Here is an 18,744-nt window from a genome sequence, read left to right as displayed (position 1 = left end):
TCAGCTACACAGCTGACAAGCGTGTGTGCAGTGATGTTGCCTAAGGTCCTGATCCCCAAAGGGGCAACATCCAACAAAGGTGTTTATGCACCTTTACAGAGGCCTCCAGTCTGGAGGACCTTAGTACTGCCAACCCATAGAGTCTAGCCTTAATCATCTGGTAGTTGGAATGCTTGATTCATCTGTTTTCATAAAAATTTGTATTCACTTTTAAAAATGATTGATGCTGGTGTGGCACAGTCTTACCTCTACAGTAGTGTTGCAATTATCAGCTGTCAATGTCAATGGTGGCTTTAAAGCCATCTCAGCTGTACCATTCACAACCTTTCGTGCAGCTGTACAATTGAGGCTTTCCAGTCTTATACTTGACGTGTTATAAGCATTCTTTTCCAGCCAACATTTGGACACAAGTATTTCCATATTACCTCCATCACAGTTAACTGTTGGAGCTGGAAGGCTTCCTGATGAGACAAAAAAATGTATTCAAAATTAATAAGATCATTGTTAGGGACCCTTAATTAGATGTAAATAATTATGAGTCAATGCAGAATTTTTGCAGTGTGCAAATGGACCAATCAAATAAAGCCAAGGTCGGATTTGATTGGTCCATTTTCAAGCTGTATAAATTTGTATAAAAATGTTGATTATTCTTTTTTTCTGAACCTAGCAGCTGTGCTATTACACCCAACATATAATTGCATATATTGGCAAAGCTGTCTCCTCCCTGAGCTTCAAATACCACCTTTATGCCGAATACACTCAGATTTACATCCATACCCCTGATCTCTCCTCCACTACCATGGACAAGGTCTCTTCACGACTCTCTACTATATCCTGCTAGATAGGTTCCTGAAGCTACAACTAGACAAACCTGAGCTCCTGATCTTTCCACCCCACAGTACTGTACCCCTTCCTGATATCCACCTCACAATCAATAATACGACCATTCGCCCTACCTCCCAGGCCTGTTGCCTGGGCGTCACCCTGGATTCTGCTCTTTCCTTCATTCCCCACATGCAAAACATAACCAGAGCCTGCAATTTCCACTTCCTCAATATCTCCAGGATCCACCCTTTCCTGACACTCCCAAGCTGCTCATCCATCCATCCATCATATCCCACATTAATTGCTGCAACTCCCTTCTGTCTGGCCTCGTCTTGAACCGCATTGGCCCCCTTCAATCAGTCATCAATGTGGCTGCCAGACTCATCCTTTCTTCTCACTGGTCTGCATCCACATCACCCTCTGTGTAAATCCCTGCACTGTCTCCAGTGCAGTTTCTAGGCTAAAATGCACCCAGGGCGAGGGTGTAAAAATTGTACCCCCCCCGAGCAAGGTATGGGTGCCCGCAGTATAGGTTAGCCAGGTCTAGTTGCACTTAGTATAAGTCCCCCCAGTATAGGTAGCCAAGAATAGGTACCCCAGTATAGGTAGCCAGGCATAGGTGAGCCAGTATAGTTGCCCCCGCTATAGGTTAGCCAGGTAGGTGCCTCCAGTATAGGTAGCCAGTATAGTTGCCCCCAGTATAGGTTAGATAGGCAGGCGCCCCCGGTATAAGTTAGATAGGTGCCCCAGTACAGGTTAGCTAGGTGGGTGCCTCTAATATAGGTAGCCAGAATAGTTGCCCCCAGCATAGGTTAGATAGGTAGGTGCCCCAGTATAGGTTATTTAGGAAGGTGCCTGCAATATAGGTAGCCAGTATAGTTGCCACCTGTATAGGCTAGCTAGGTAGGTGCCCCAAATACAGGTTAGATAAGTGCCCCCAGCGTAGGTTAGATCGGTAGCTGCCCCTCAGTGTAGGTTAGATTAGGTAGCTGCCCCCCAGTGTAGGTTAGATAGGTAGCTGCCCCCCAGTGTAGGTTAGATAGGTAGCTGCCCCCCAGTGTAGGTTAGATAGGTAGCTGCCCCCCAGTACAGGTTAGATAGGTAGCTGCCCCCCAGCGTAGGTTAGATTAGGTAGCTGCCCCCCAGTATAGGTTAAATAGGTAGCTGCCCCCCAGTGTAGGTTAGATAGGTAGCTGCCCCCCAGTGTAGGTTAGATAGGTAGCTGCCCCCCAGTGTAGGTTAGATTAGGTAGGTGCCCCCCAGTACAGGTTAGATAGGTAGGTGCCCCCCAGCGTAGGTTAGATTAGGTAGCTGCCCCCCAGTATAGGTTAGATAGGTAGCTGCCCCCCAGTGTAGGTTAGATAGGTAGCTGCCCCCCAGTGTAGGTTAGATAGGTAGCTGCCCCCCAGTGTAGGTTAGATTAGGTAGGTGCCCCCCAGCATAGGTTAGATTAGGTAGGTGCCCCCCAGTGTAGGTTAGATTAGGTAGGTGCCCCCCAGGGTAGGTTAGATAGGTAGGTGCCCCCCAGGGTAGGTTAGATAGGTAGGTGCCCCCCAGCGTAGGTTAGATAGGTAGGTGCCCCCCAGCGTAGGTTAGATAGGTAGGTGCCCCCCAGCGTAGGTTAGATTAGGTAGGTGCCCCCCAGCGTAGGTTAGATTAGGTAGGTGCCCCCCAGCGTAGGTTAGATTAGGTAGGTGCCCCCCAGCGTAGGTTAGATTAGGTAGGTGCCCCCCAGCGTAGGTTAGATTAGGTAGGTGCCCCCCAGTGTAGGTTAGATTAGGTAGGTGCCCCCCAGGGTAGGTTAGATAGGTAGGTGCCCCCCAGGGTAGGTTAGATAGGTAGGTGCCTCCCAGCGTAGGTTAGATAGGTAGGTGCCCCCTAGCGTAGGTTAGATAGGTAGGTGCCCCCCAGCGTAGGTTAGAAAGGTAGGTGCCCCCCAGCGTAGGTTAGATAGGTAGGTGCCCCCCAGCGTAGGTTAGACTAGGTAGGTGCCCCCCAGCCTAGGTTAGATTAGGTAGGTGCCCCCCAGCGTAGGTTAGATTAGGTAGGTGCCCCCCAGGGTAGGTTAGATTAGGTAGGTGCCACCCAGGGTAGGTTAGATAGGTAGCTGTCCCCCTCCCCCCTCCCTAGGCTCCCAGAGTCCCAGGCATAGGGAAAGTCAGGTGGGTGACAGTGCAGCGCAGCAGGTCACTTACTGTCTCTCTGACTGTGACCACCTGCTGAAGAGGCGCTCGCTGATCCAGGGCCAGGGGGAAAAGCACGCATCGCCGCCCGTGAAGACAGCCTCTTCCCTCCATCGGCGCTCTGCCTGCAGACTGGCCTTCAATAACGGGCGGCGCTAGACGTCAAGTGTCACCACGCGCGGTGCCAGCGGTGACGTCAGAGCAGAATAAGACTGGCACAGGACGCCCAGGAGGAGTGTGGGTAGGATGGTGATGATCGCGCAGGCGTACTTTCGTTCGCCTGTACCGCTCATCACCTGTCCTGCTCACTCCCCGGCTCCTGCAGACGCACAGTCAGTGTCTTCTTGCCGGCGCCCCCCTTCCTGACCTGTCACTCTGCACTCCGTGCGGTCGCCTGGCCCGCACGGTGCAAGAAACGGCCCTGACTGTCTCCCTATCTGCTTCTGGATACGTTTCAAGATTCTGTGCATGGTCTATAAATCTGCACAAAACCTGCCCTACATACATCTCAGAGCTTGTTAGCAGATATACACAAGGTCCCCCCCCTCCGGTCCTCCAACAACCTTTGCCTAATTGCCCGCCACATTTCCCATTCCCATTCATGACTGCAGGATTTTTCAAAAGACGCCCCCATCCTATGGAACTCCCTTCCATCATCCATCAGACTCACCCCCTCCTTCAACACATTCAAGCATCCCTTAAAACCCACCTCTTCAAGATGGCCTACACATTCCCTACCATGAAGAAACTCTCTTTGCTGAATACTTATTTTACAGCCTTACCTAGTGTGTCCATCCCCCCTTCCCCTTAGATTGTAAGCCTTTAGCAGGGTTCTCCCTTCCCTAGTGTATTAAATATGATTGTGTGTGCACATCATTGTGCTTCTTTCCTATGACCGCCTCGTACTTGAATTACTGGACCTACCTAACTAGCCCCAAATCACATGATTATGTATCTTGTACCCTGTTTGCATTGTGTAACTTTGTCTTATATTGTATAACCTTGTTACATTACGCCTGCCATCCTTTGTACCATTGTATGTATTTATTGTCCAATGCTACATAATTTGTTGGCACTTTATAAACACAATAAATAATAATAATTTATTTGCATTCTTTACTTTAATGCTCTTTTGTTGGGAACCAATTTACATTGGCCTTTGAAAATAAGATTATTAATAAGAATATTAAACTAACTTAAATACAAAGGCTGGGTGCGCACTCAGGGTTGTGGAGTTCGTACAAATATCATACGACTCCAACTCTGAGTCCTCAGTATATGATTCCACCAACTCTGATTCTTCGCCTCCGGCTCCTCTAATTTGCTTATAACATTCTTGTTGATTGAAAGTATGTAACATAAAAGGCATTTCATCATTGCCAAAGCTTAGGAATTTTAAAGCTATATTAACCCCTTCAGTACCAGCGGTCTATGCCCCCTTAAGGACCACTGGTACCAGAAACCTTGGCATACCCATGAATCGCTGTACATACCCGCTGCCTGTCTCTATGACGGCAGACCTCCGTGAGCCTGTCAGGAGCTGCTCTTATTGGCTCCTGACCGTGTGATAAATGTAAGCCAATGGGAGTTGCTTACATTGTTGACAGTGTCAGAAGCCAATGAAATCGGCTCCTGACCGGCTCACAGAGCTCTGCCGTCATAGACACAGCAGGGCAGGTAATCTACCTCTCCTGGCTCCAGCGGAGGCGCTGTTGCGGATCTCCGCACGGAGATAGGCAAAAATAGCCGATCTCCGTCGGGTCCACTCTACTGCTCAGGCGCAGGAGACTTGCGCCTGTGCAGTAGAGCAACCCGACAGCGATCGGCTATTTCCGCCAGGGAGGTAAATATTTACATCGCCGCCATTCTGGGAGGATTTTCGCTGCTTCCGCGGCACCAAGAAGGATGGGGGAAGTCTCAATAGGATCCGGAGGCTTCCCCCACCCGAGGTGAGTACTCCCCAGGGGAGGTTTTCTTCATTACAGGTTTTCTTTAAACAAAATTAGGCAGGTGCATAAATTTGGGCACCACAAAAAAGAAATGAAATCAATATTTAGTAGATCCTCCTTTTGCAGAAATTACAGCCTCTAAACGCTTCCTGTAGGTTTCAGTGAGAGTCTGGATTTTGGTTTATGGTATTTTGGACCATTCCTCTTTACAAAACATCTCTAGTTCCTTCAGATTTGGTGGCTCCCGAGCATGGACAGCTCTCTTTAAAGAGACACTGAAGCGAAAAAAAAATTATGATATTATGATTTGTATGTGTAGTACAGCTAAGAAATAAAACATTAAGATCAGATACATCAGTCTAATTGTTTCCAGTACAGGAAGAGTTAAGAAACTCCAGTTGTTATCTCTATGCAAAAAAGCCATTAATCTCTACGACTTTCAAAGTCGTGGAGAGGGCTGTTTTCTGACTTTTATTATCTCGACTGATAGTTAATTATTTACTTTTTCTCTGCCAGAGGAGAGGTCATTAGTTCACAGACTGCTCTGAAAGAATCATTTTGAATGCTGAGTGTTGTGTAATCTGCACATGTTAGAGAATGATGCAATGTTAGAAAAAACACTATATACCTGAAAATAAAAATATGAGAATATTTTCTTTGCTGCTAATCTTCTAGTAATTATTTATAGTACACAACCAATTCATTATATCATATATATTTTTTTCGCTTCAGTGTCTCTTTAACTCCACAGATTTTCAATTATATTCAGGTCTGGGGACTGAGATGGCCATTCCAGAATGTTGTATTTGTTCCTCTGCATGAATGCCTTAGTGGATTTTGAACAGTGTTTAGGGTCCTTGTCTTGTTGAAAGATCCAGCCCCAGCGCAGCTTCAGCTTTGTCACTGATTCCTGGACATTGGTCTCCAGAATCTGCTGATACTGAGTGGAAACCATGCGTCCCTCAACGTTAACAAGATTCCCAGTCCCTGCACTGGCCACACAGCCCCACAGCATGATGGAACCACCACCATATTTTACTGTAGATAGCAGGTGTTTTTCTTGGAATGTTGTGTTCTTTTTCCTCCATGCATAACACCCCTTGTTATGCCCAAATAATTCAATTTTTTTCCAAAATGAAGCTGGCTTGTCCAAATGTGCTTTAGCATATCTCAAGTGGCTCTGTTTATCACGGCGGCGCTATGCGATTTGGCGCTCATTATCACAGCCGCACTACGCGATTTGCGCAATTTTGCTGCGATTTTCACATGCAAATGGTCGTGTTCACTCGCTAATTTTTGCGTTTGCACGCTAACGCAAACTTTAGCGCTCGTTTTCCTTCACGTTCACGCACAATTAGCATGCATACGTAAAAATTTGCAGGCGAAAATCGTGGCAAAATCGCATAGCATGGCCATGATAACAGTTATCACACTTTAGTGAATAAAGCCCCTTATCAGAGTAGCATAGCGAACTTATGCCTGCTAATTGGCAATGGCACTCATCCTGCCCTGAGCCCCTGCTTGTTTGTAGCGATCGCTATGCTACTCTGATAAGGCGTGTTGACTTTGATAACGTGTGATATCTTTGATAAGCTGTGATATTTGTCTTATAATGGTTTAGTGAATCAAGCCCCTGGTGTGATGTGGTGAACTTTCCAGCCCTTCCACAGCTCTGATAGGTTGTAGCTGCATATTGGGTCGGAGTTGGACTTGAAGAATGGCAGTGACAGTGAGTGACAGCTCAGGTTACAAGTCCCAGACAATTCGCCTGACCACTGCAGTTCATGTTTGGCAACTTGACTGCATGAGTGTGCCAGCCCATTGCCCACCCCTTGCTTCCTGGTGCCCTAGGCCATGGACTTGTGGCCTTTACTTAAATCGGGCCATGCTCATCTGATATTTCCATGATGGAATAAGAGAGATAGTCCCACATTTACAGGTGAGCTGCCAGTCCTCACCCATTAGTATACATTGGCTATCATTCATAGAAGTGCTGTCGGTAAAATAAATCCGTGCGGGGAAACACCGCTGGCGATATTTCAGCCTTCTGGGTGGTCATTCATAAAAATGTTGCCTGTTGTGATAGGAGTGCGGAGATATCCCGCTGTAGGCTGTCGGTAGGCATGCGGAAACAGGAGAGGCTGGTCGAGTCCCTCCATGCGGTGTTCTCTCTGCTGCTGCTTGGGAGGTCTGGTCTGTCCCCTTCACTTACATGTACTCCGCATGCTTATCGCTACATCCAGGGGAGCGGTAATCCCCGTCTACATACCGCTTGCGTGAAGTTTTATGAATTGACATTTTGTTACATTTCCACATAGAATCACCGCATAATGCAGTAATTTATCGCTCTGCTCGGAAATGTTAGCTTCGCATGCGGAAACAGCCTTTATGAATACACATTTTGCTCGGTGGTCGGTAAAGTCGGCTGTTTTTAGCATTTCCGCATCTGGGAATGTTTTATGAATGATAGCCATTATCTATTAATAAGGTGCCAGTACTGCGTTAATAATAGTTTCAGATGCATTTGTATTAGCCATTGTATTTTCATTTCTAAAACATTTCCATATTTGGTTGTCTCAATAGGCAGTGCTTTCACTATGAACTTGGGGAATGTGTTATTGCATGTACTCCACTTTTACATTAGAGTGTACATTACGTGCTTATCAGGGGTTGTACGGTGATAATAATCAAGTGTCTACATTAAAAAAAACCTGTGTCATTGTGTCACTTCATACTATACCTAGTTTGTTTATGTAGACAGTTGAATTGCACTGACAGGCTGTTCCACTGTTATTACATTCTTCATCACTAGCGCAGGTATCACTTCCACAAGTTGTTGGAGACACTGGAGACAGAAAAAACATATTTAAAGCGGGATTGTCACCATAAAAAAACAAATTTCAACAGCAACTGGTCTGAGTGTATTAAGTGCTAAAGAGGCTAATCCTGCATTCAAAACTTTCAAAACTTTTTCTGCTGTTATGATTTGGAGTTATCACATATTTTAGGAGCAATGGTCCTTTAGTAGTCAGTGCCAAACAGTTGCATGCTGGGGGTTCTTTTTATCTACAATATATTCCTCCTCTTCCCTTTATTTCCCTGCTCGCTGACTAACTGAAACCTGATCCTCTGCTCACTTGTGTTTACAAGTAAGGCAGAGGTGACTCAGTGATCGAAGAGAAAAGAAAAAAAAGTTAAGGGAAGAATGACATTACTATTTAGCCTCAGCTGTGGGCAACAGACATGGCCCCCACCAAGAACAGAATTCTCTTCATTTACTATATAAAATTCACTGAAATCAAAACGTGGACAGTACAATGAAGTACTGTCCACGTTTTGATTTCAGTGTTATGAAAGTAGATGAAGTATTTATCTACCTATATATGTGTTTTTTTTCCTAGCACAGTATGGCTAATCCTCCTGCTTTAAGCAGTCGAGTCTTCACAGTGAGTGAAACTCGATAGCTGTTGTAACTCTGAGGCAAATGACATGCGTAGCTGAGTATCCATAAAAACATAAGGAAAAGAGGCTAGGCAGGATTTAACTCAAGAAAGCAGAAGCGGAATAATTAGTCATTTTCAGAAATAATATTATTTACAGATAATTTACAAATATCTATGCACTGGTTGCTTAAAGTAAAATAAGTAGCAAATCTGAGGTATGTAGCATGAATACTCTCTGTATGTTTATAAAGAGTTATGAAAGATTAAATAGCTTCCACCTGCAAGGGTTTTTTTTGTGTGCATTTTATGGGTAGTTAGGCATTTTATTAAAACTCCAAGAGGATTCATAGTTTAAAGGAATTGCTGTCACTACAGACATGGATAGAAAGACTTAAAGGGAACCTGAAGTGAGAGAAATGTGGAGGCTACAGTGGTCTGGCAATAGGTGGTGCAGAGGTTGCAACCACACCAGGGCCCTTGCTCCAAAGGGGTCCACTAGGGGCCCTCCATCACCTGCAGTACTAGCTCTTTAATGCTATGCACATCTATATATGCTTTGAATAGTGGTAATCATTAACAAACTGTCCCCCTCCTCTGCTTACACCTCCCACTCTGTGGATGTACTTGGCAGGTTTTGTTTTCGCCATATGAATTGTGTATTAGAAAGCTTGTGGCCAATGTAAAACTTGCACTGGGTGGGGCCCATAGGTCCCTAGCTACGCCACTGGGAGGCTGACATATTTCTTTATTTTTAAACAATGTAAATTGCCTGGCTATCCTGCTGATCCTGTGCCTCGAATGCTTTTAGCCATAGACCCTAAACAAGCATGCAGCAGATCATGTGCACTGACTGAAGTCTGACTGGATTAGCTGCATGTTTGTTTAAGAGGCTCAGTGACGAGATAAAGAGCAGCTCTGATACTTACCCGGGGCTTCCCCCCACCCCATAAACACGTCTAAGTCCCAAGCCGTCCTCCCCCGATCTGCCGTTCAGCCGTTCAGGTGACATTTTTACTGTGGGCAGGTTATGTAGCTGCTCCTAGCTGTTTTGGCTGTTAGAGACAGCTGTAAACAGCTAATTCCTGTCTGTGAACATTGTTACATTGTGGCAGTTTGCCCAGAGTACCGCGGTACTCAGATATTCTTGTGGGAGGGGTTTCAGCACAAAATCAGTCATACAGCGCCCCCTGATGGTCTGTTTGTGAAAATCATTATATTTCTCATGTAAAAGGCGGTATCAACTACTGATTGGGATAAAGTTCAATTCTAGGTTGGAGTTTCTCTTTAAACAGCTGTTATAGTAAAGTTTGTTTAAACGGAGCACAGTTAGTCAGAACTTCACATACTTTATGATCTAATGCCACAATTCGGGATGGAGTGGACTATGGAGGCTCCCCACTGAGATACCGTATTTTTCATTTTCAAAACATTTTTATGAAGTGGTATAGTAGCATATATATGATATACATAGTTAGACGTCATTCTGAACATACCACTAATTTTCCAAATTAAAGGCATAACACTCTATGCAATATTAAATAGAGTGAAAAAAAATAACTTTAGAGAGACTCTGTAACAAAACTTTCAGCCTTATTTCTTCTATCCTATAAGTTCCTATACCTGTTCTAATGTGGTCTGGATTACTGCAGCCTTTTCTAGTTGCACTGTCTCTGTAATATAACTTTCTTTGTCAAGCTTTGTTGAGCCAGGGAGGAATGCACTTCCTCTGCGGTAATAGGGAGAAGTTATGCACACCTTCTCCACACCCCCCTGCAGGCTCTGTGTGTGTGTTTTGTTTATCCCTCACAGTCAGACAGGTCACATTCTACTCCCAGACTGGAGTGCAGATAATTCCCTAATAAAAAAACGTGTAGTATACTGTAACATTATATATATACAGTATATATATATATATATATGTATATATATATATATATATATATATATATATATATATATATATATATATATATTTGTTTGTAAACAGCAGCGGAAACAGCAAAGAGGGATCCAGGAGATCACAGTGACTCGATTAGTATGTTTTTTTATTGTAATCGGACAGTACAGATTCTATTTAAAGTAACATGTAAAAATGTTCCATATGGCAAATTCCAATATCCAATAACATCATATGTAGTATATACTGCCATATATTTTATGAGAAAAAAAGAAGAGAACAAAGTGGACACAGCACTCCAATGGAGACTCAGCCTGCTAGTGCTGACAAGGATTCTGTTGTCCACCACCAGAATCAATCAACAGCAAAAAAGGCAAAGTCAGCAGCACCACTGAAAAGAGTAGCTCTTTATTGAATAGACATGTATTTTATTTTTTGTCACAAGTTAGCGGAAAATGACACTTTGTGAAAAAAAAAAAACAATTAAAATCAATTTCCGCTTACTTGTGACAAAAAATAAAATCTTCTATGAACTCACCATACTGCTAACGGAATACCTTGGGGTGTCTTCTTTCTAAAATGGGGTCATTTGTGGGGTTCCTATACTGCCCAGGAATTTTAGGGGCCCTAAACCGTGAGGAGTAGTCTTGAAACCAAATATCGCAAAATGACCTGTGAAATCCTAAAGGTACTCATTGGACTTTGGGACCCTTAGCGCAGTTAGGGTGCAAAAAAGTGCCACACATGTGGTATTGCCGTACTCAGGAGAAGTAGTATAATGTGTTTTGGGGTGTACTTTTACACATACCCATGCTGAGTGGGAGAAATATCTCTGTAAATGGACAATTGTGTGTAAAAAAAATAAAAAAATTGTCATTTACAGAGATATTTCTCCCACCCAGCATGGGTATGTGTAAAAATACACCCCAAAACACATTATACTGCTTCTCCTGAGTACGGCAATACCACATGTGTGGCACTTTTTTGCAGGCTAACTGCGCTAAGGGGCCCTAAGTCTAATGAGCACCTTTAGGCTTTACAGGGGTGCTTACAATTTAGCACCCCCAAAATGCCAGGACAGTAAACACACCCCACAAATGACCCCATTTTGGAAAGTAGACACTTCAAGGTATTCAGAGAGGAGCATAGTGAGTCCGTGGCAGATTTCATTTTTTTTTGTCGCAAGTTAGAAGAAATGGAAACTTTTTTTTTTCTTTTTTTTTGTCACAAAGTGTCATTTTCCGCTAACTTGTGACAAAAAATAAAATCTTCTATGAACTCACCATGCCTCTCAGTGAATACTTTGGGATGTCTTCTTTCCAAAATGGGGTCATTTGGGGGGTATTTATAACATCCTGGAATTTTAGCACCTCATGAAACATGACAGGTGGTCAGAAAAGTCAGAGATGCTTCAAAATGGGAAAATTCACTTTTGGCACCATAGTTTGTAAACGCTATAACTTTTACCCAAACTAATAAATATAGGCTGAATGGGTTTTTTTTTAATCAAAAACATGTTTGTCCACATTTTTCGTGCTGCATGTATACAGAAATTTTTACTATATTTGAAAAATGTCAGCACAGAAAGTAAAAAAAATCATTTTATGGGGGGCGTGGCCAGCAGCCGAGGAAGATGGACGCGTGCTAGCCTCGTCCTGCACCTCCCAGCCGCATTAGACCTCAGCACACCCGCAGCAGACCTGTTCCAGCCAGCCCATCAAAACGGCAGAGCCCTCCAGCCCTCCTAGAACACGAATGGGCGGCCGGCGGACCGGCAAACAGAACGGAGGAGCCGCATCTCAGCCTCCCCCCGCAAGCAGCACCCCGCCCAAGATGGCGTCCGGGCAACAACAGCGCGCTGAGTCCCCGGCCCATGCCTCCGACGACAACAGCAGTGTCGCCTCGAGTCAATCGGTGGACCGCAGGAGGAAGCTAACATCCACAGCTAAAGGTACCGGGGGCACAACTGCACAGGACAGGGCTTTATTGGAGCAGTTTGAGGCAATACTACAGCGCAGACTAGATGAGGCCTCCACGCACATCACATCTCAGTTAAAGAAGGAGATCAGAGAACTGGGCAAACGTACAAATGAACTTGAGCAAAAGATGGATAAAGCTACAGTAGTACTGGATGCACATGAAAAAGATATAGAAACAGTACAAGCAGATGTGCAGCTCTCACACCTCAAAATGGAGGACTTTGAGAACAGGGCCCGGCGCTGCAACCTCAGGATCCGTGGGATCCCGGAGACAGTAACAGACCTCCAGTCCACAGTTACCGCTCTTTTCCAGGAGCTGAACCCATCCATTCCAATCGATAGACTGGAGTTCGACCGCATCCACAGGGCCCTCACTCCACTTAAAGAGAAAGGTCCCCCTCGGGATGTGATAGTGAAGCCCACCTTTTATAATACAAAAGAGGCCCTCCTGAAGGCAGCCCGCGATAAGGCGGAACTCACATTTCAAAACTACAGCTACCAGCTTTTTGCAGACCTGGCCCCAGCCACAATTCAGCGCAGACGAGCAATGAAGCCTATCTTACAAATATTGCTGGCACATAAAGTGAAATACAAATGGGGATTCCCCTTTAAGCTGATGTTCACTTATCAAAACAAGCATATCACTGCTTCTTCACCCGAGGAAGCCCAACGAAAGCTTGAACTGCTACAGCTCAGCCTACCTGCTGGATCCCCAGCACACAGCCAACATTCCAGCCGCTCAGAACCCCTCTGGGAAACGGTTAAATCCCGCCGTGCTGCATCTAGACGAGAAGCGACCTCACCCTCTCCATCTAGGATGTCTGACCCAGGATGACTGTCCCACTTTAACCTACGAGATCGCCAATCTGTGATGAGACACCGTCTGTCTACTTTTTTTTTTACTTTTTTTTTTTTTTTTTCCCACAGCTGACCCCCTTGGTTAAAAAAGGGGGAAAATACCATCCTACCATGTCTTTTAACTTCTGATTAACCTTTTTCCTCCTCCAGGTGATGCTGGACTCAGAACTATATACAGTATATTTTGTTCATTATCTCTTGTGTTTTAAGCTGGAGCCTGTTTGGTCTTCTGTAGGTGTTTAAACTATGACATTCTTTTTGTTCTAACAAACTATGCGGCTGGGAGGGGTCACTGACCCCCTGCCATGTTTTTGGCTTTACTCTCAGCATTGCTGAGCGTGCTCTTGACTTTCCCTGCGCTCTTAAAGCGCAGGGCTTGTCATTTACAGGTATTCTCAGGCCTCCCCCTGTTCGGCCTCCGACTAGAGGGACGCCTACATCTCACCTTTCTTCACTACTCCTACCTAGTTTCTCACCCCTTACCTCCTCAACTTTTCCTATCCCTTTACTGTTTTCTGGGGCCCCTCCTCTCCCTCTGGCACGATATCAACGTGGTTATACAATCATCCATCTGGCACAATGGCATTACATAATGATCTAGGAGGTTTAACAATAATCTCACATAATGTGCAAGGTTTTAATGTCCCACAGAAAAGAGCCAAAGCATTCCGTTATTACAAGTCCTGTAAGGCGGACATTGTCTGCCTGCAGGAGACCAGATTCTCAGTGTCTTCCCACCCCTCCTTCCTCAGCTACCACTACCCACTGACCTATAGCTCCAAGGCGCGTGAGAAGGTGAGGGGGGTCACAATAGCGTTTCGCAGAGGACTACCCTTTAAATGTATAACCCAGGCTATCGACCCAACCGGGAGATATGTGCTGCTGGTAGGGACTCTGGGAGACGTTTCCTTGACACTCGTATCATATTATGCACCTAATAGATTTCAGGAGCGGTTCCTCTCTCATCTGGTTCAGGTCATCAACAGCCACAAAGTGGGCACTCTCATCTTGTGTGGGGACACTAACTCAGTACTAGATGAAAAGCTAGACAGGTCTAAACCAACACCCCAGACCACCACATCCCAGGTCCCTGGGGCCCCATGCCCATCGGCCTTATACTCCTTATTTCGATCTCAAAATCTACATGATGCCTGGAGAGAGGTAAACCCCACCATGCGAGACTATACATTCTACTCCAACCCCCATGGTACCTTTTGCAGAATAGATCATCTGTTCATACCTCAACAACTACTCCCAAATATAATTAAATCCAAAATCCTAGCAGTTCCTTGGTCAGATCACAGCCCCCTGCTCACACAACTTTCCTCTTTAGTTCCCAGGAAATCCAGCTTCAAATGGCGAATGAACGACTCACTGCTTTCTGATCCAACAACCCTAGATAAAATCCATTCCTATCTGGAGGAATATTTGGATGAGAACGGTGGATCTGTCTCTTCTCCTGTGACCCTTTGGGAAGCATTAAAAGTGACAGTACGCGGCCGCATAATAGGCCTGGCCTCATATATTAAAAAACAACGCCAGAAAGAGGTCGCAGAGCTGACCACCAAGTTTGAAGCTGCGGAAGCAGCCTGGAAAAAGTCCCCATCCACCCAATTGAAACAAGAAAGGGACGCACTTCGGGCACAGCTAGACTCTAAATTAACCGACACAGCCGAAAAATGTCTTAGGTGGCAACGAAATAGATACTACAGATGGGCTAACAAACCACACACACTGCTAGCTAATAAACTTAAAAACAGGATCTATAGACCCCCTACAACGACAGTTCGTTTACCTACAGGTTCAGCTACCTCAGACCCACTTAAAATCACTGACAGCTTCCATAATTTCTTAAGCAAACTGTATGCCCAGACACATCCCCCCTCACCTCCAGACATTAAATCCTTTCTAGACTCAGTCTCGCTCCCACAAATCCCTACAGACTCTATAGAATCCCTTAACGGGGACATAACATTAGAAGAAATACTGGAAGCCATTAAAACAATCAAAATTTCCAAAACTCCGGGGCCTGACGGCTTTTCTGGCCTATTCTATAAAAAATTTGCTACGGCATTGGGACCTCTCCTGGTCTCACTTTTTAACGCCTACAAGAGAGGCCAGACCCCTCATGCTAGCTCCCTACAAGCTGATATAGCAATGCTTCCCAAGGCAGAGCAGGAGCCTCTAGACCTCCAGCAATTCAGACCTATATCTTTGCTAAATATAGACAATAAATTACTGGGGAAGGTTCTGGCTACCCGAATAAATAAGTTTCTAGCTAACGTAATCCATAAAGATCAAACCGGCTTTGTACCAGGGCGCCAGGCCTCCGATGCTACATTACGGGCACTCCAAGTATTTGAATTATTACACTCCAGGAAAATAGAGGGCATGTGCCTCTCCCTCGATATTTACAAGGCCTTTGACACAGTCTCATGGGAATACCTATTTGCAGTGCTGAACAAATGGGGGCTAGATGGTTCTTTCTCTTCTTGGGTAAGAATTTTATACTCCAAACCTTCAGCCAGCATTCATTATGCAGGCCAAACCTCCCCCCTTTTTCAGATAAATAGGGGTACTAGACAAGGGTGCCCGCTGTCACCTATCCTTTTCATCATGGCCATGGAGCCCCTAGCAATTGCCATCCGACAAAATAATGGAATTACAGGGGTAGAATTGACAGATATCCACCATAAACTCAATCTATTTGCGGATGACCTATTAATATTCATTACTAGACCAGAATCCTCTCTCCCAGAGCTTATGTCCTTATTAACTAGATTCTCCAAGGTCTCAGGGCTCCAGGTTAACACAGCCAAATCTAAAATCCTCAATATCACCTTACCTCCCAATATAAGTGAAACCTTAAAAACCCAGTTCCCCTTTTCATGGTCGGACACTTTTATCGATTACCTGGGAATAAAATTGACGGCCTCCTATCAAGCATTATTTAGGCACAATTACTATCCTTTAGCAAAATCAATCACCCATTCCTTGACACAATGGTCCTCACATAACCTCTCCTGGTTGGGTCGAATAAATTCCATAAAAATGACACTTCTTCCTAAGATCCTCTACCTTTTCAGGCTATTACCAACCCACGTCCCCCCTCATTTTCTCAGGATGCTGCAGAGCAAATTGAATAGTTTTATTTGGAACAAATCCCGTCCTAGAATCCCAAGAGCGACATTGTATACACACAAGAGAAACGGAGGCCTGGGGGTCCCTAATCTTACCAATTACTACCGGGCAGCACAGCTGAACCACCTTATCTCCCTTTATAAAGGGCCCAGGATGCCCACGTGGACTCTATTTGATATCCCGGCAGCTGCTCCCCAATCAATCCAAACCCCCATCTGGCTCCCCAAGAAGCTTCGCCCCAAGAATTTAAGCGTAATCATGCAACACTGTCTAACAGTTTGGGATGCGATACGCTATTCCTCAGGATTAATGTCACCCACCTTACCACTGATATCCTTCATAGATAACCCACTATTTACCCCAGCATACGATAATCCCAAGAGTTTTAAATGGTGGAGGGACCGGGGATTGGAACAAGTTAAAGCCCTGACCAATAGCTCAGGCATACTGACCTGGGATAATCTCTGTGAAAAATATCAAATCCCAACAACAGAAAGATTCCGATACACGCAACTACACCACTGGCTGAAATCATTAATTTCACACCAGACACAATTCCCCCTCATAATGACCAGATTTGAGAGGTATTGTGCCTCAGACCTTTTTGCTAAAGGGACAATATCAGAAATATATGCTTTACTTAATGATCCACCCCAATCCTTCCGCCATGGATATGTACAAAGATGGGAATCCGATTTGGGTAGCACCAAAACTAAAGAAGAATGGGGAAAGATATGGGATACGACCCCTAAACTATCTCTAAACCTAGCATTGGTTGAATCAGCCTATAAAGTGATGCTACGATGGTACTGGGTACCCTCCAGACTCCGTCACCTCTCCCAATCTAACACTGGCAATTGTTTTCGAGGTTGTAACACTAAAGGCGATATGCTACATACTTTTTGGCACTGCCTTATGCTCTCAAGGTTCTGGTCTCGGGTGTATAGACTGCTCAGATCATTATTTAACAAACCAATAGCTAAAGATCCATGGTCTGCTCTCCTACACTCCAGACTAGAAACACTTAATAAATCTCAAAACATCCTGGCTAATTTTATTTTTGTAGCAGCCTCTCAAGTAATAGCACGAGCATGGAGGACTCAGTTTGTCTCATTCGAAGAACTGAAAAGTAGAGTAACAAACTTTATGACCCAAGAACAGATGGCTGGAGTACTGGAAGACAAGGTGGAGAGACATTATAAAATATGGAATCCCTGGCTCTTACATATAGGCTTGCCCCAAATAAGTTAGGCAATTACTGCTTATCTTGATGCTCATTGCTGTCTTGCAACAAGATAAGAGGTTAAAAGAGGGCCCCAGACACCCTCATCTCTTCTTTCCTTTTCCCGCTTTCTTTTTTCCTACTTTTCTGTCCTCTTCCCCTCTACCCAGAAGGGACCTCTTCCCTTCAATCTATATCTGCGGGCTTATGCGCCCGATTAAGCCATGTTAATTTTAAAAATTGATGGAAGCAGCACTTTGTCAGTTGATGTAACTTCAGTGTAGCTGTGAGCCTCAGGCTAATCTATTGTGCTGGTTTACCGACGTATAATTTGTATGTTTTTATGTTCAATTCACTCTGTGCTAAGTCTGCAACAGAAGATATATTGTTGTGTAAAAATTTCAATAAAAATTTTGAAAGAGAAAAAATCATTTTATTTTACAAAATTCATGTCTTTTTTGATAAATATAATAAAAAGTAAAAATCGCAGCAGCAATCAAATAGCACCAAAAGAAAGCTGTATTAGTGACAAGAAAAGGAGGTAAAATTCATTTAGGTGGTAGGTTGTATGACCGAGCAATAAACTGTTAAAGCTGCAGTGGTCTGAATGGAAAAAAGGCTCTGGTCCTTAAGGGGTTTTATGACTGCAGTCCTTAAGTGGTTAAAAAAAAAGAAGAGAAGTATTTCTCAACAAGAAAAACAAGAATAAAATTTTGAGGAAAGAAAAATAAAAAGAAGCAGTATTAACACAATCTCCTTATATAGCATTTATATACTAGATATAATCCTGCCCGTATAATGTCCTCATATAGTATTTATTCTGTATACTAGATATAAACCCGCCAGTTTAAAAACAGGCACTAGGGCTCAGCTGTGACCCCCCCTCACCTCTTTCTTCCACCTCCCCAGTCTCAATTCCTACATCACTCGTAACATATTCTTATTATTGGTCACATTTACAAGATGCGACTTAGATGCGTACGTGCAAAAAGGGCGTCGGGAAAAAATGGCGCCTGGTGTAAACGTTAATCTGAAATATCGTTTATAAAACAGTTATATTTTTTAAAACAATATAATAAAACAATCTTTATTATAAAATTGATAAACCTTTAAAAAGTAATTTAGTACAGATTAAAACTTAATTCACATATTTTAAAAAATCAAATCATCAAAAAATATAAGTACGTTCATAATAACTGTAGTAAAACATTAGTAAATATTACTAACATTTTACTACAACTAAACCT

The 18,744-nt window shown here is 44.1% G+C and overlaps 1 protein-coding gene across 4 annotated transcripts in view; it reads right to left on the bottom strand.

Annotated features, from left to right (window-relative positions):
• LOC137522654 (pancreatic secretory granule membrane major glycoprotein GP2-like) overlaps positions 1–18,744 on the bottom strand; it is an 83,380-nt gene that overhangs the window by 48,191 nt on the left and 16,445 nt on the right. For all 4 annotated transcript variants that reach the window (XR_011022382.1, XR_011022384.1, XR_011022383.1 and 1 more), the window contains exons 3-4: positions 7,698–7,802; positions 247–461 (exon numbers count right to left, since the gene is read on the bottom strand). Coding sequence is in view for 1 of the 4 variants with exons in the window: in XM_068242726.1 (XP_068098827.1) it covers positions 247–461; positions 7,698–7,802 (320 nt within the window). In the remaining 3 variants the exon portion in view is untranslated. The remainder of the gene's footprint in view (positions 1–246; positions 462–7,697; positions 7,803–18,744) is intronic.

The sequence above is a fragment of the Hyperolius riggenbachi genome, chromosome 6 (assembly GCF_040937935.1).
Source record: "Hyperolius riggenbachi isolate aHypRig1 chromosome 6, aHypRig1.pri, whole genome shotgun sequence".
Classification (NCBI taxonomy): domain Eukaryota; kingdom Metazoa; phylum Chordata; class Amphibia; order Anura; family Hyperoliidae; genus Hyperolius; species Hyperolius riggenbachi.
Note: the sequence above shows the minus strand (reverse complement) of the source record. Positions and strands in the feature narration are given on the sequence as shown.